The 15,770-nt window shown below is 46.9% G+C and overlaps 1 protein-coding gene across 1 annotated transcript in view; it reads left to right on the forward strand.

The window, feature by feature from the left end:
* Positions 1–317: 317 nt before the first annotated feature.
* LOC143923925 (sterol 26-hydroxylase, mitochondrial-like) overlaps positions 318–15,770 on the forward strand; it is a 57,532-nt gene continuing 42,079 nt past the window's right edge. The window contains exons 1-3 of the mRNA XM_077447870.1: positions 318–847; positions 6,094–6,284; positions 10,883–11,082. Coding sequence (XP_077303996.1) covers positions 407–847; positions 6,094–6,284; positions 10,883–11,082 — 832 coding nt within the window. The 5' untranslated portion in view covers positions 318–406. The remainder of the gene's footprint in view (positions 848–6,093; positions 6,285–10,882; positions 11,083–15,770) is intronic.

Below are 15,770 nucleotides of genomic sequence, written 5' to 3' on the forward strand. Positions count from 1 at the left end.
AAAAAAAAAAAAGTATCGGTACTCGTACTCATTGTAAAAAAAAAAAAATGGTATCGATGCATCCCTACTTTATACCACACTGGCATTTTCCCCTTTCTGTACTCTGTACTCTTACTTTTGGAAATCTCAGTAAAAACTATTGCAAAAGAAAAAAGGAATTCTACAGCTACAGCTTTCCACAGCTATCGGGATTGGTGTTTTTATATAACGTCTGGTGTGCATGATTCCTAGAAAAGCTGCTCGGTTACAATGCAGTTATGCAATTCCCGGCTGGGCTCAGCCTTCTGTGTGCTTTCCTCCACCTCCAGCAGTGAATGTGTTAGAGGGAGTTCCTGGCTGCTTGTTCCTGTGTTTGCATTGTGTAAGGAAGGAGCTGTGCAGTCGGCCTTCACACCGCTCAGAAGCCATGATATCTAATTTCTTCAGGCCCTGGCTGCTGGTATTGAGCCGGTCCAGGGGCTGGGCCTGCAGGGTCAGGCCAGTGACCGGGGTAGGGGGGATACAGCACAGACCAGTGACCGGAGTAGGGGGGATACAGCACAGGTCAGTGACCGGGGTAGGGGGCCTACAGCACAGACCAGTGACCGGGGTAGGTAGGATACAGCACAGGTCAGTGACCGCGGTAGGGGGGATACAGCACAGGCCAGTGACTGGCTTAGGGGGGATACAGCACAGAGTATGGGGGGTACAGCAGCACAGAGCGGTGAGCGGAGCAGCAGCAGCAGCTGGAATAGCAGAAGGGAACAAAAAGGTAAAGACGTTTGATGACTTACCTGGGCCGTCCCTGCTCACCAACATCTACTGGCTCTTCCCCCGGGGGTACATTCTGTATTCACACGAGCTACAGGTAAGTCCAAATATATGGTGCGTCTTATTACCATTTTAATATCTTGAAGCACTTTGTTCCTTGATCTCATTGCTCCTGGTTCAGACCCCAAATGGCCCGGCTGTTGCCGGCAACGGCACTTTCCGAATCGGTGCGAAGCCGACTTTGCGGCACGGCATCGATTCCCAAAAGTAGTTTTCGTACTACTTTTGGCGACTTCAGGGGGGCGATTTGAATAGACATCGGTCAAATCGCTCCCGAAGTCGGACTGCATTGCCGGTTTAAAATCATGCGAGTTCAGCTGAGCTCGCATGATTTCGAACCTGAGCTTAGTGTTTTTTTTTTTTAACTACTTATGGTTGACCAAGTTGGGCCAGGCCATTTTTTTTTTTTTGCATTGTGCCACCAACGTCAGCCCCAGGAGATTTGGCTGCTCAATGACTAGAGCTTTTTGCGTCGATTTAACTGACAATCGCGCAGTCGTGCGACGCTGTACCCAAACAAAATTGATGTCCTTTTTTTTCCCACAAATAGAGATTTCTTTTAGCGGTACTTGATCATCTCTGTGGTTTTTATTTTTTGCGCTATAAACAAAAATAGAGCAACAATTTTGAAAAAAAAACACACAATATATTGTACTTTTTGCTATAATAAATATCCCCAATTTAAAAAAAAAAAATAGCTAATTTTTTTCTCAGTTTAGGACGATATGTATTCCTTTACATATTTTTGGTAATAAAAAAATTGCAATAAGCGTATATTGATTGGTTTGCACAAAAGTTATAGCGTTTACAGAATAGGGGATAGATTTATGCCATTTTTATTATTATTTTTTAGTAATGACGGCGACCTGCGATTGTTATCGTGACTGCGACATTATGGCGCACACTTTTGACACATTTTTGGGACGATTGATAATTAATTATACAGCGATCAACGCTATAAAACTGTATAAATGTCACTGGCAGGGAAGGGGTTAACACTAGGGGGCGATCAAGGGGTTCATGTGTTCCCTGACTGTGTGTTCTAACTGGGGGGGGGACTGACTAGAGGGGATGACAGATCGTGGTTCCTAGCTATTAAGAACACACGATCTGTCTCTCCTCACAGAACAGGGATTTGTGTGATTACACACACACACACACACACACACACACACACATGTCCCTGTTCTGCCTCTCGTGGCCAGCGGTCATCGCGACCGTCCGCCACGAGCATCGGCACCCCGGCAGTGCAGCGGGCGCGATCCTGCTATCCCGCTTAAAGAAGCCAATGTACAGCTACGACGGCTCGTGGGAACGTGCCGACCTGCCTCAGTATAATGACGGCGGCTGGTCAGCAAGCGGTTAACTGACAATTGCGCGGTTGTGTGACGTGGTACATGGGAAAAAAATTTACGTCCTTTTTTTCCACACAAATGGAGCTTTCTTTTGGTGGTATTTGATCTCTTGTGCAGTTTTTTTATTTTTTGCACTATAAACAAAAAAAGAGCGACAATTTTGAAATAAAAAATACAATATTTTTTTACTTTCTGCTGTAAAACATATCCAATAAAAAATGGAAAAAAATCGAATTTCTTCATCAGTTTAGGCCAATATGTATTCTCTACATATGTTTGGTAGTAATAGCGGCGATCAGTGACTTATAGCGGGACTGCGACAAATAAAAAATAAAAGAAGTGATCAAATCCCACCAATAGAAAGCTCTATTTGTGGGAAAAAATTATATAAAATTCATTTATGTACAGCACTGCATGATTGCGCAATTGTTAAAGTAACGCAGTGCCATATAGTAAAAAATGGCCTAGCTATGAAGGAGGGGGTAAATCTTCCCGGGAGGGCAAGTGGTCAATGTGTACTGTTTTCGTATGTTTTTTTTGTATGAGAAAAATGAGATATGAAAGGCTCTGCATTCACACATGATCACAGGTGGAATTAACCTGATTCAGCCCCGTGATTTCAAATGGCTGCAAAACACTGGATGCGTTTGCGATGCCATTACTTCTAATGGCACCCCAATCACGCTGTACGGTAAATCGCAACGCGCGAAGCTGTCGCCTAAAAAAAAAACAACAAAAAAAACAAACAAAAAACAGGCGTGTTCCCTTTTGAGTGACCAGCATTGCAACTGCAGAGCGATTGAGGTGCCATTATGCCCCATACACACGGTAGGACATTCCGACTACAAAATCCGTCTGAATTTTTCCGACGGATTTTGTCCGAAACGTGTGTTGCATACACACGGTTGCACAAAGTTGTCGGAAAATCTGATCATTGGGAACGAGGTGACGTATAAAACGTACAAAGGGACTATGAAGAGACCAGTAGCCAATTGCTTTCGTCTCCAAATTTCTTCTGAGCATGTGTGCCACTTTGTGCGTCAGAATTCTCTACACACTACACACGGAAAAATTCTGATCGGATTTTGTTGTCGGAAAATTTTAGATCCAGCTCTAAAACTTTTTCCGTCGGAAATTCCGACAGAAAAAGTCCGATAGAGCCCACACACGATCGGATTTTCCAGCAACATAATCCGATCAGACCTTTTCCGTCTGAATTTCTGACCGTGTGTATGGGGCATTAGGCTACTTTCACACTGAGTCGCTTTTCAGGCATTTTAGCGCTAAAAATAGCACCTAAAAAGCGCCTCTCATGCCTACCCGAGGGCTTTCACACTGGGGCAGTGCGTTTGCGGGACCGGAAAAAACATCTTGCAAGCCGCATCTTTGGGGCAGTTTGGGAGCACTGTATACAGCACTGCTAAACTGCCCTTGCCTATTGGAATGAATGGGCAGCGCTGCCAAAGCGCCTGTAAAGCGCTTCGGAAGTGCCGCAACACAGGTGCTTTTAACCCTTTCATGGAAAAAAATTGACGTATTTTTTTTTCCCCACAAATGGAACATAATCCGATCGAACTTTTTCCACTTTTTTTTTGGAATTTCTGACCGTTTGTATGGGGCATTAGAAGTAATGGCGTCTTAAACTCGTCCTACAGCCATTTGAAATCACAGGGCTGAATCACTGACCGGGGCTGTGAAACGTCATGGAATACCGGATGATCACTTGGTCAATTTTCTTACTGTGTTCCCACCTTATAGTTGGCTTATTTAGATTACTTATCTTAAGCCAGCCAAAGAAGGATCGAAATTTGGCAGGTTAGGCAGGAAATTGCCAAATTTTGATCTATCCTTGGGCTGGCTGGTTGTACTGGTTGTAGTCGTTCTATTGCCTATCTTTAGTACAACCAGCCTGTCTGTCTTTTTTTTTTTTTTCATTTGATCACATGGTTGAAGGAAAGAAAACTGCATAATCTTTGGCCAGTCTTACATCTGAGCTCCAATGCTTGGGCACCAACTTGGTGACGTCACAAATGCCTGGCTGTCAAACGAACATGCTAACACATTGGTGCTCATCCTGTGGCCCCTCCAGCTGTTTTGCAAAACTGCAAGTCCCGTGAGACATTGCAAATGTAGCGGTACCCCCCGTAAGTGCTGCTGAATATTGTAGTCCACCTGTCACCCTGCCTAGCCAGGCACACGATTTCCAGTCACTCTTTAGACAGAAAACGGTCCATGCACTTTGTTTTGGGTTTTTTATTGAGGGAAATTAACTTGGATGGGGTAAGGGAATATGGGATGCCCAATGAATTGCAGGATATTTACATGGGAACAACTATATACACTCCCTCTATATACACTCCAGTCTTCACTCCAGCACATCACTTGCTGCAAGCAAGTGCTTGCAGACTATTCCTCCTCAACACCTCCAGCACATCTCTTGCTTGTACTTCCAGGACCAACTAACACAGGTTTAGGCCTGACACTGGCTCAGCCAGGCCTTGCAAGTTCCCTTTTTGGGTAGGGACCTAGGATCCTTATGGTGTAGCAAAAATATGACAGTCCTTGGTGCTAGTTGTCCTACACGTGGCTACTGCTCCCATCGCCACCTCTTCGGGCCCTGCCAGCCCTCCTGGTTGCTGCTGCCTCTCTCTCTCCTGCCCATACTTCCACAATCTGCTCTTCTGGTTCTGCACTTATCCCAGACTGCTCTCTCCCACTCCTCTCAGGTGTACCTCCCCCAGCCCTCCTGACTGTGCATCGCTCGCCAGCCCTCCTGACTGTGCATCGCTCGCCAGCCCTCCTGACTGTGCATCGCTCGCCAGCCCTCCTGACTGTGCATCGCTCGCCAGCCCTCCTGACTGTGCATCGCTCGCCAGCCCTCCTGACTGTGCATCGCTCGCCAGCCCTCCTGACTGTGCATCGCTCGCCAGCCCTCCTGACTGTGCATCGCTCGCCAGCCCTCCTGACTGTGCATCGCTCGCCAGCCCTCCTGACTGTGCATCACTCGCCAGCCCTCCTGACTGTGCATCACTCGCCAGCCCTCCTGACTGTGCATCACTCGCCAGCCCTCCTAGCTGCGACCTGCTGTTCCTCCCTGGAGACTTGTCTGGCAGTGTTCTTGCCTGCTGTCCTCTCCCGTGCCTCCAGTCCTCCACATGTTCTCAGAGGGTCCCGTCTGCACCCGAGCCCATGCCCAAGGTCAGCTTCTCAGATTGGGGGGCTCCCTCCAAGCCCACCAACAGCCTAGCATTCCATCTCCCTTGCAAACAACTCCTCCCCAGCTGGGCTGACCTTGGGTATTTAAGGAGGCCTGCCAATCCAAGTTGGGGATTGGTCAAGGCTCCTCAGAACACCCCAAACAGCTCCTCCTCCCCTCTCCACCTCTCTTTTCAGAAAGTACCAGAACATTCTGGAAAGAAGTGGGAGGTCTTGATGCTGCTTGTGAGTCACCAGCTCTAAACTGGGCCGCTCCCGACCAGATCAACACAAACAGGCCTGCCTAAATTGTCCTACTCTGCCAAAAACTCTATTGACATCTATCTAGCAACCTAGAGGGTACTACACAAGGATGACAGTTACAAGCATGACTCCCAGAGGTGGAGGCATGATGGGATTTGTTCCGCAACAGCTGGAGGGCCATAGGTTGAGCACCTATGTGCTAACAGAAGAAGAGAGCAGAGTTACAGAGAAATTAGATAATTGCTGTGCTTCAATCACAGGCTGGGGGCAGGTCAATGCCTGGATGAACTCCGGTGAATTGGGAAAAAGGAGCAGTGGTGCCACTAGGGTTGGCGCCATCTGGCGGGGTAAAGCATGCTTTGTGTTTTGGGAACTCCTTCATGAATAAAGCCTGCAAACAGCAGCAGAACACTCCATTAATTGTATTATTTTAACATCTCTGCCCTGCTCTGTGATTACTGTGTTGCAGGACATATTCAAGAAAAAATATGGGCCCATATGGAAATCCACTATTGGAATGTACAATACAGTCTACATAACAGATGTGGATCTCATGGAGACGTTGCTGAGACAGGAAGGAAAATATCCAAAGAGGGTAGACATGGCCCTCTGGAAAATTCACCGGGACTCTAGGAACCTGGCCTACGGTCCTTTTACTGAGTGAGTTCACTGACACTAAGCTATAAATGGTTATGCCGGCTCTTTGCCATCTGTAGGGGTCCAATCATAACTACATTGTTGAAAACAGCACATTATTTATGGAGCTAAATAGATGAAGCTCACACATTAGAATGAGTCACAGAAGTGGCTTTTACCTTGGTCTTTCAAGTACCTACAGCTCTGCGTGGTATTTCAATTAGAGAAAAGCAGTCTAAAAGGGTACAGCTACTACAGACTCTTGTATCAAAGCTTTACTCTGTATTGTTTTATTTTGTTAAGTGCTACACAAATCATGCTGCTATATATAAATCCTGTATTATACACTGTATTGCCAAAGGTTTTGGGACACCTGCCTTAAAGCGAAGCTCCACCCTAAAGTGGAACTTCCACTCAGCGGATTCCTCCCCCACTCCGGTGCCACAATTGCCACCTTTCAGGGGGGAGGGGGTGTAGATACCTGTATAATACAGGTATCTGCACCCACTTCTGGGCATAGCTAGCCGCAGATGTCCCCCCCCCCCCCCCGTTGTGTTCTGGGAAACACACAGTTAACCGGAACACAACGGGGACCAGTGAGGACGCACAGCGCGACTCGCACATGCGCAGTAGGGAACCGGGCAGTGAAGCCGCAACGCTTTACTTCCTGATTCCCTGACAGAGGATGGCGGCAGCCGAGAGACGAGCGATTGCTCGTCATATGCTGCCGACATCGCGGGCACCCTGGACAGGTAAGTGCCCATTTATTACAAGTCAGCAGCTGCAGTATTTGTAACTGCTGGCTTTTAATAATTTTTTTACGGTGGAGCTCCGCTTTAACATGCAAATGAAATGCAATGGCATCCCCGTCTTAGTCTATGGGGTTCAATATTGAGTTGGCCCACCCTATGCAACTATAACAGCTTCAACTCTTCTGGGAAGGTTGTCCACAAGTTTTAGGAGTGTGTCTATGAGAATGTTTGAGCATTCTTCTAAAAGCACATTTGTGAGGTCAGGCACTGATGTTGGACAAGAAGGCCGTGCCCACTTTCTAACTAATTCATCCAAAGGTGTTCTATCGGGTTGAGGTGAGGACTCTGTGCAGGCCAGTCAAGTTCCTCCACCCCAAACTCGCTCATCCATGTCTTTATGGACTTTGCTTTGTGCACTGGTGCCATCCCCAAACTAGTTCCACAAAGTTGGAAGCCTGAAATTGTTCAAAATATCTTGGTATGATGACGTCTTAAGATTTTCCCTCGCTGGAACTAAGGGGTCAAACCCAACCCCTGAAAAACAACCCCACACCATAATCCCCCCTCCACCAAACTTTACACTTGGTACAATGCAGTAAGGCAAGTACTGTTCTCCTGGCAACCAACAAACTCAGACATGTCCATCAGATTTAAAAAACAAAGAGAGAGGTGCCTCTAGGTGTAGGATTTAAGAACAATTTATTAACACATAAAAGTGGCAACTCACAAGTAGAAGTAGAATGTAGACACATTGTAGAAATATGGTCCTAAAAGAGGGTCATCGACAGACTGTCAGCTCCTGTGTTCCATCGCTGTAGCGCTATTGCTCACTGCTCGTCTGCCGTACCACACTCAGCGCATGCTCAGGAAACGCGTCGCATCCCAGGGATGTCTTCCTTCCACCCATCGCTCCTTCTGTGCCTCAAGCCTTGTTTTCACTGCATGACCGGTGTTCTGCCAAAAACTGTCCCCCCATCGGATAGTGTCCGCCCCGTACTGCGCAGGCGCGGCGCTTGCGCAGTATGGAGGACAAGGAGACTCTGAAAGTGAATGGCCCCTGCGCACTTGCTAGTTCCTTCTGCCCTGAGTCCAGGTTCAAGCCCCACCATGCAAGCGGACATACGGTAGCACTTAGTAACAGGGCCGCTCGCCACGCTTCGGGCACGGCCTCGCTTCGCTCAGCTATTTTTTTATTCTAACTCTATGTCCACTTGGATGGTGAGACTTGAACCTGGACTCCTTGTCCTCCGTTCTGCGCAAGCGCAGTACAGGGCGGACGCTATCCGACGGGGGACAGTATTAGACACAACACCGGCTTTCCACACTACAGTGACGAGCAGTGAGCAATAGCGCTATAGCAATGGCACACAGGAGCTGACAGTCTGCCGATGACCCTCTTTTGGGACCATATTTCTATAATGTGTCTACATTCTACTTCACACGTGTGAGTTGCCACTTTTATGTGTTAATAAATTTGTTCTTAAATCCTACACCTAGAGGTGCCTCTCTTTGGTTTTTCAGCCTTGCAGGAAATTGGCTTCTTTTCTCATTTGGTGGCTGCCCTTAGTGTTTGGACTTCGCTACCCCTACTAGTATATAGACTTGTATGGACTCTATGATACACTTGTGGGAAAAATATATATTTCTAGTGTTTGCACCTTTTCCCCCTTTTTTTTTTTTTTTTGTCCTTCAGATTGCCAGATAGATGCGTGATTTTTCACTCCCAGAGAACACGTCTCCACTGCTCTAAAGTCCAAAGGAGTGCTTTACAACACTGCATCCGGCGCTTTGCATTGAACTTTGTAATGTAAGGCTTGGATGTAGCTGCTCGGCCATGGAAACCCCTTTCATGAAGCTCTGTCTGTAGCTATTGACTCTGCAGACAGTTGGCAACTTCTGCGCACTGTGCGCTTCAGCGTGCGCTGACCCCGCTCTGTCATTTTAAGTGGCCTACCACTACGTGGCTCAGTTGCTGTTGCTTCCACTTTGTTGTAATGCCACTAACCGTTGACCATGGAATATTTAATAGCAAGGAAATTTAATGGATGGACTTATTGCACAGGTGGCAACGCCACGTGTTACTGCGCTTGAATTCACTAAGCTCCTGAGAGCAACCCATTCTTACACAAATGTTTGTAAAGCAGTCTGCATGCCTAGGTGCTTGATTTTATACACCTGTGGCCATAGAGGTGATTTGAACACCTGAATCATTGGGTGTCCTAATACATTTGGCAATATAGTGTATTAACCACTTCCCGTCAGCGTTATACCCAAAAGACGGCTACAGTGCAGGCCTTAATTGCCGGGAGGGCGTATATAGACATCCTCCCATGCATGTGCTGCCTGCATGTCCCCTCCGATTCCGGCCTCTTACCACGTGAACAGCTGTCAGCCAATGACAGCTGATCACGTGATGTAAACAGAAGATCGGCAACCTGCCTTTTTTTTTTATGCTCTCGCTGAGTGTGAGCAGAGAAAAAAAGCCAATAAGCAGCTTCTGTCAAAGGGACATCAGTCCCGAATACTGAGAGCCACCGTCGCCTCAACAGTGCCACCTCATCAGTGCCCACCAGTGTCGCCTCATCAGTGCCACCTCATCAGTGCCCACCAGTGTCGCCTCACCAGTGCCACCTCATCAGTGCCCACCAGTGTCGCCTCACCAGTGCCGCCTCATCTGCCCACCAGTGCAACCTTATAAGTGCAGCCTATTAGTGCAGCTTTATCAGCGCACATCAATGAAGGAGAAAATTGACCTGTTTGCTAAATTTTATAACAAACTATAAAACTATTTAATTTTTTTCACAATTTTAGGAAAAAAAAAAAAAACAGCAGTGATTAAAGTGGTGTTCCACACACACAAAAAAAAAATGCTTAAAAATTCCTAAAAATTAAAATAAACATTTGGAATGCCTGTGGCCAATTATAGCTCAGGGGGTTTAGTACACGCCCCACACTATATAAGCCTGGCAGCGCGGCGGCCTTGAGTAGTGTGTTCCGCTGTGCAGGGAAAGAGCAAGATAGGCAGGGACAGTGTGTTCTTTTCTCAGGCATCTTAAAGTTAAAGTGGTGTTGTGTGCCTCCAGCACAGTATACACCTGTATCTACCCTTTATTGCTGTTTTTCTCTAATTAAGTCATCTGCAGGAGTTATTGGGTGTTGTGTGCCTCCAGCGCAGTATACACCTGTATCTACCCTTTATGGCTGGTGTTCTATAATAAAGGCATCTGCAGGAGTTATTGGGTGTTGTGTGCCTCCAGCGCAGTATACACCTGTATCTACCCTTTATTGCTGGTGTTCTCTAATACAGGCATCTGCAGGAGTTAAAGTGGGTGTTTTGTGCCTCCAGCACAGTATATACCTGAAGATACCCCTTATTGCTGGTGTTGTCTGTTGCATAGCTTGCATATTAGCCTTTAAAATTAGCACTTTTGATTTTGACCGTTCGAGTCCCATAGACTTTAATGGGGTTCTAAAGTTTGTACGAATTTTAGGTCCCTTTCGAAGGTTCTGGTGCGAACCGAACCGGGGGGTGTTTGGCTCATGCCTAGTGGACAATTTTAGAACATGTTAGCCAACATTTTCTGACGGAAAGTCCGACAACAATTGTCCAATGGAGTGTACACACAGTCGGACTTTCTGCCAACAGCCTGACATCCAACATTTCCCATTGGAAAAAAATCAGATCGTGTGTACGGGGCTAAAGAGTGACAGCGCTGAAAATTGGCCTGAGCAGGAAGGGGGTTTAAGTGCCCAGTAAGCAAGGGGTTAATAATAGTTGTTAAATTGTGATTTTAGTAAAAATTAGAAAAATATATATAAATTGCACTAATAGACTGGGCAAATACTTCTATGCTGTATCCGTCTCCGTAGGGAGGGCCACCACTGGCACACGCTGCGCACTGTGCTCAATAAGAGAATGCTGAAGCCTGCCGAGGCCGTTCTATACACCGGGGCCATCAACGAGGTGGTGACCGACCTCCTAAGCTCACTGAATGACTTGAGAAAAGAGACGCCCTCTGGAGTTATGGTGAACGACATCGCCAACGTCTTGTATCGATTCGCATTTGAAGGTGAGGCAGCCGTAGGTAAAATAAGTGATCACGCCGATGACCACACAAAAAGTAAGGGAAGGTCCCCCCAGCAGAGACGTATACAGTGGGGGGGATAAAAATATTTGGTCTCCTGCAGATTTTTCAAGTTTGCCCACACACAAAGAAATGAAGGGTCTATAATTTTTAATCTGTAGCACTGACCCCCGAAGGAGCTGCTGGTTTGATTGGGCTTACCGTTACCTTCTTCTCCTCGACTTGTGTCTAGGGGTTCCTGTGGTAGATGGCCCAGTAACTTTAGAGTCTGACGACAGATCCGCATAAAGGGATTTTTATTTGCAAAAACATAGACAACAAACAGTCTCTTAAAATAGGATCAGAGGGTTAGGAAGGAAGTTCAGATACTCTTAGGCCGCGTACACACGGGCGGACTGTTCGCCCAACTTTGTTCGTCAAACAATCCGACAAACAGTCCGCTCAAAATTTGCATGAACGGACTTGACCACACACGATGAACGAACAGTCCGCTGAAAGCGTGCGCGATGACGTGAACGGCACGTACGACGGGACGAGAAATACGACGTCCAATACACTGCAATGCAACCTTCGCCGTGTAAATCCTTTCTGAGCATGCGCAAAACTTAGTTTGTCGAACAAGCCTACACACGAGCGGACTGTCCGCTGAAACCAAGTTTCAGCGGACTGTCTTACGGAAATTCCGAAAAACTTTGTTCGTCAGACTGTCCGCTGAAACTGTCCGCTGAAGCCCACACACGAGCGGACTGTCCGCTGAAACACTGTTCAGCGGACAAAGTTGGGCGAACAGTCCGCCCGTGTGTACGCGGCCTCAGTGTCAAAGTCAATAATGAAGGACTTGCTTACTTTGACTAAATCCAATGAATAGCCATTCACAGCTGGATGTTCACTCAGGTTGGACAGTCCCTCTCTCACAAGGCCTAGCAGCCAACAAGGTGCTTTACTCAGGAACAAGTCTCTGCCACAGACGTTGTTGTAAAACATTCAGGAAACTAAAACTTGTAGAACACTTGTGTGATACCTGGATCTTTCAGCCAGCTTGGCGATACTCACTAGACTGGATTCCCTTACTTCAGCCTCACCAGGCTCTTGCTAAGAAGCCAACCCGTACTTGGCCTTCTTCTGAAGAGTCCTCCTCTGGATAGCTACAAAGTTGCTGGGCCTCTCCAACTACCGGAGACGGCACCGAACCACCTCGGAATCCTTCTTTCGTTTCCTTGCCTCGGGCTAGCCAGCCCCAAGACAATAAGTCAGGTGGATCCGCACCCCAGGCCATAGCCTTCCTGGGGGCTGGTCAGGAAGACTAGGCCCATGGAGTCAGAACATACTTCTGGACCGGAACCCCCGAACCACGCGACATCCGCATCTTAAGTAACCTCTCCCAGGAAGCACAGCGAGAGTGACCCTCCCACTGGGCGGACTCCGAGAGAAGGTAACCTTAAATCACCCAACCAGACTGTGGTTCCATGCTTGCCAGAAGAGACAGTGCCCCCTGTGGCCGGGTTGAACATCCTATAGTCCAGTCAGACTGATACTGAGGTCCAGATTTAGCACATTTGTACCCAAACCAAACTGCAGTTCAGGTGTGAACTTAAATTTCAAAACATAGCACGTGCTCTTCAGGAGCCGGCGCTACATATCATAGGTGTATTTTAAATGATATAGACCATGGGTCTTCAAACTATGTCCCTCCAGTTGTTCAGGAACTACAATTCCCATCATGCCTAGTCATGTCTGTGAATGTCAGAGTTTTACAATGCATCATGGGATGTGTAGTTTCACAACAGCTGGAGGGCCGTAGTTTGAGGATCCCTGATATAGACAGAATATCAAAAAAACAAAACAAAAAAACACATGATACAAATGTTATAAATTACATTGCAGTTCAGTGAGTAAAATAAGTATTTGATCCCCAAGTAAAAAATGACTTAGTACTTGGTGGAGAAAGCCTTGTTGGCAAGTACAGAGGTCAGACATTTCTTGTAGTTGGTGACCAGGTTTGCACATATCTCAGGAGGGATTTTGGTCCACTCTTCCTTACAAATCTTCTCTAAATCCTTAAGGTTTCTTGGCAACTGGAAGTTTCACCTCCCTCCATAAATTTTCTATAGGATTAAGGTATGGAGACTGACTTTGCAGATCTTCTCTAAATCCTTAAAGCAGAATTTCAGCCATTTTTTCATCTCTCCATCTATTAAATTCTCTGCCCTTGTTGTTTTAACTTTGGATTTCTGCCAGTAAATCCTTTATACAGCCCACTTCCTGTTGTCTGGAAAAAAGCCTAGGCTTATGACATCATGCACAGCTCTCTCTCTCACTCTTGTGAGAGTTTGCTAGGAAGAGAGAAAGGGGGGGGGTCATTAGAGGGCCAATGAGAGCTGCAGAGCTGGAGGTGTGCCTCTGTGTGTCTGTGTAAATCCAGGAAGTGAACAGGCAGCAGCTTCAGCTGCCCACAGTTAAAATGTCTGCAGCCAGACTCAGTGGAGGGAGATTTCTGCCGCATTTTTGGCAAGTACAGAATCAAAGCATATAGAAAATATTATGCAAAGTGGTTGGAGGGAAGCTTCAGAATGGCAAAGGTATTTTTATTACAAATGATGTGAGCAGACTGCAGTTGCTCTTTAAGGTTTCTTGGCTGTCCCTTGGCAACTCAAAGTTTCAGCTCCCTCCATAAATTTTCTATAGGATTAAGGGCTGGAGACAGGCTAGGCCACTCCATGACCTCAATGTGCTTCTCTTTGAGACACTTCTTTGTTGCCTTTGGTGATATTGACCCATCTTCAGTGTTCTGGCTGAGGGAAGAAGGTTCTCATCCAAGATTTTACAATACATGGCCCCGTCCATTGGCCCCTCAGTGTTGCAAAGTCGGCCTGTACCTTTAGCAGAGAAACAGCCCCATAATGTTTCCACCTCCGTGCCTAGCTGTAGGGATGGAGTTCTTAGGGTCATAGTTAGCATTTTTCTTCATCCAAACACGGTGATTCCCCCTCCTCAAGAAGGCACATGTATAGTCATGCCAATGAACATCTAAATGATTCAGATAAGGATTGGGAGAAAGTGCTGTGGTCAGATGAGACCAAACTTGACCTCTTTGGCATTAACTCAACTCTCTGTGTTTGAAGGAAGAAAAATGCCGACTATGACCCTAAGAACACCATCCCTACAGTCTTTGGGGCGACTTCTCTGCTAAAGTTACAGGCCGACTTTGCCGCATTGAGGGGTCAATGGACGGGGGCCATGTATTGTAAAATATTGGATGAGAACCTTCTTCCCTCAGTCAGAACACTGAAGATGGGTCATGGATGGGTCTTCCAGCATGACAATGACCCAAGGCAACAAAGGAGTGGCTAAAATAGAAGCACATTAAGGACATGGAGTGGCGAGCAAACACCAGACCCTGCCTTTTGAGAACACGGTGGTGCATCTGTATCCTGATTTTTCGGCTGACTTGCAGAGACGACGCAAGACCTTTATGGACATCAGAAGAAGGCTGCGAGAAAAAGATTTGAAATACTCCATGCTCTATCCTAGTCGGCTGCGGGTACAACACGGAGGTTCTGTGAAGTTTTTTGATACCCCTGCTGAAGCAGATGCCTGGTTCCAGTCGCTGAGATAGGCGAGGCCGGGCATGGTCTAATTACTACACAGCGGGATTGGTTCTTCTTTTTTTTTTCCTTTTTGCCTTTTGCTATGACCCCCTTCAAGAGTTTGGCCGGTTTGCTCCTTGGGGGTTGAGTTACCCGTTGTGCTACCATAGGGTTTCCCTGCCATGGAAGTTTGCTCCCTCAGGCTTGGGGTGGGGGGGGGGGAAATTCGAAGGTTGCTGCCCCCTCCTCACAAGTACATTTCTATGAACACATAGTTAAGAGCAGTGCCCCTTCCTCTCAGTATCTGTTTGGCTCTCCTCTTGGACACATCGAATCCTGGGCACTGAGGGGGGCATATGAGGTCCGGATGTGGCAGCAAAGGTGGGAGGGTCCTGAAGCGGAGTTGGGAGCTCCGGGAAACCGGACACCGTGCTTATGACAGTTCATTTTGGTGACACTTTGATACCCTCTGTATTATTTTTTAGGGGGGTGTCAACTTTTTTCTTTTGGTCCTTTTGGCCTCATGATGGTCATGCCCTCAAGGACTGTTTTAGGACACGGTTTGGGGACAAGCTGCGTGTACCTGTTTTTTTGGTTTGCTACACAGCAGCAGGGAGTTTATGGGGGTCAGGGGGTGGGGTTTTTAGTAAGTGCAGCCCTCCAAGTCAGTTTTTTTATTTTTCATATGCTTGGTTACACGTATGTCGCACATGGTCAACTGTATTTCTTTCTGTTAATTTATGTATTGTGTCTCCTGCCGGACAGGTTTAATGGGGGATGATGGCGGGACAAATGTTTAATGTGGTCTCCTGGAATGTCCGAGGACTAAATGACAAATTCCGTAGGGCTTTAATGTTTCAATTCTTAAAACCGCTTAGTCCTCATGTGGTGTTCCTGCAGGAGACGCATCTGGATGGGAGCAGGGTGCTGGCCTTATGCAGAGCCTGGATACAACGGGCGATACATGCAACATACTCTACTTACTCCAGGGGAGTGTCAATTTTAATCAGTAAGGCGGTACCCTGCACCGTACATCGTGTGATCTCGAACCCAGGAGGAAGGTATCTGATTGTAGTTGCCCATATT

Source organism: Lithobates pipiens, unplaced genomic scaffold (genome assembly GCF_037356315.1).
Source record: "Lithobates pipiens isolate NorthernLeopardFrog02 unplaced genomic scaffold, aLitPip1_a1.2 Scaffold_22, whole genome shotgun sequence".
Lineage (NCBI taxonomy): Eukaryota > Metazoa > Chordata > Amphibia > Anura > Ranidae > Lithobates > Lithobates pipiens.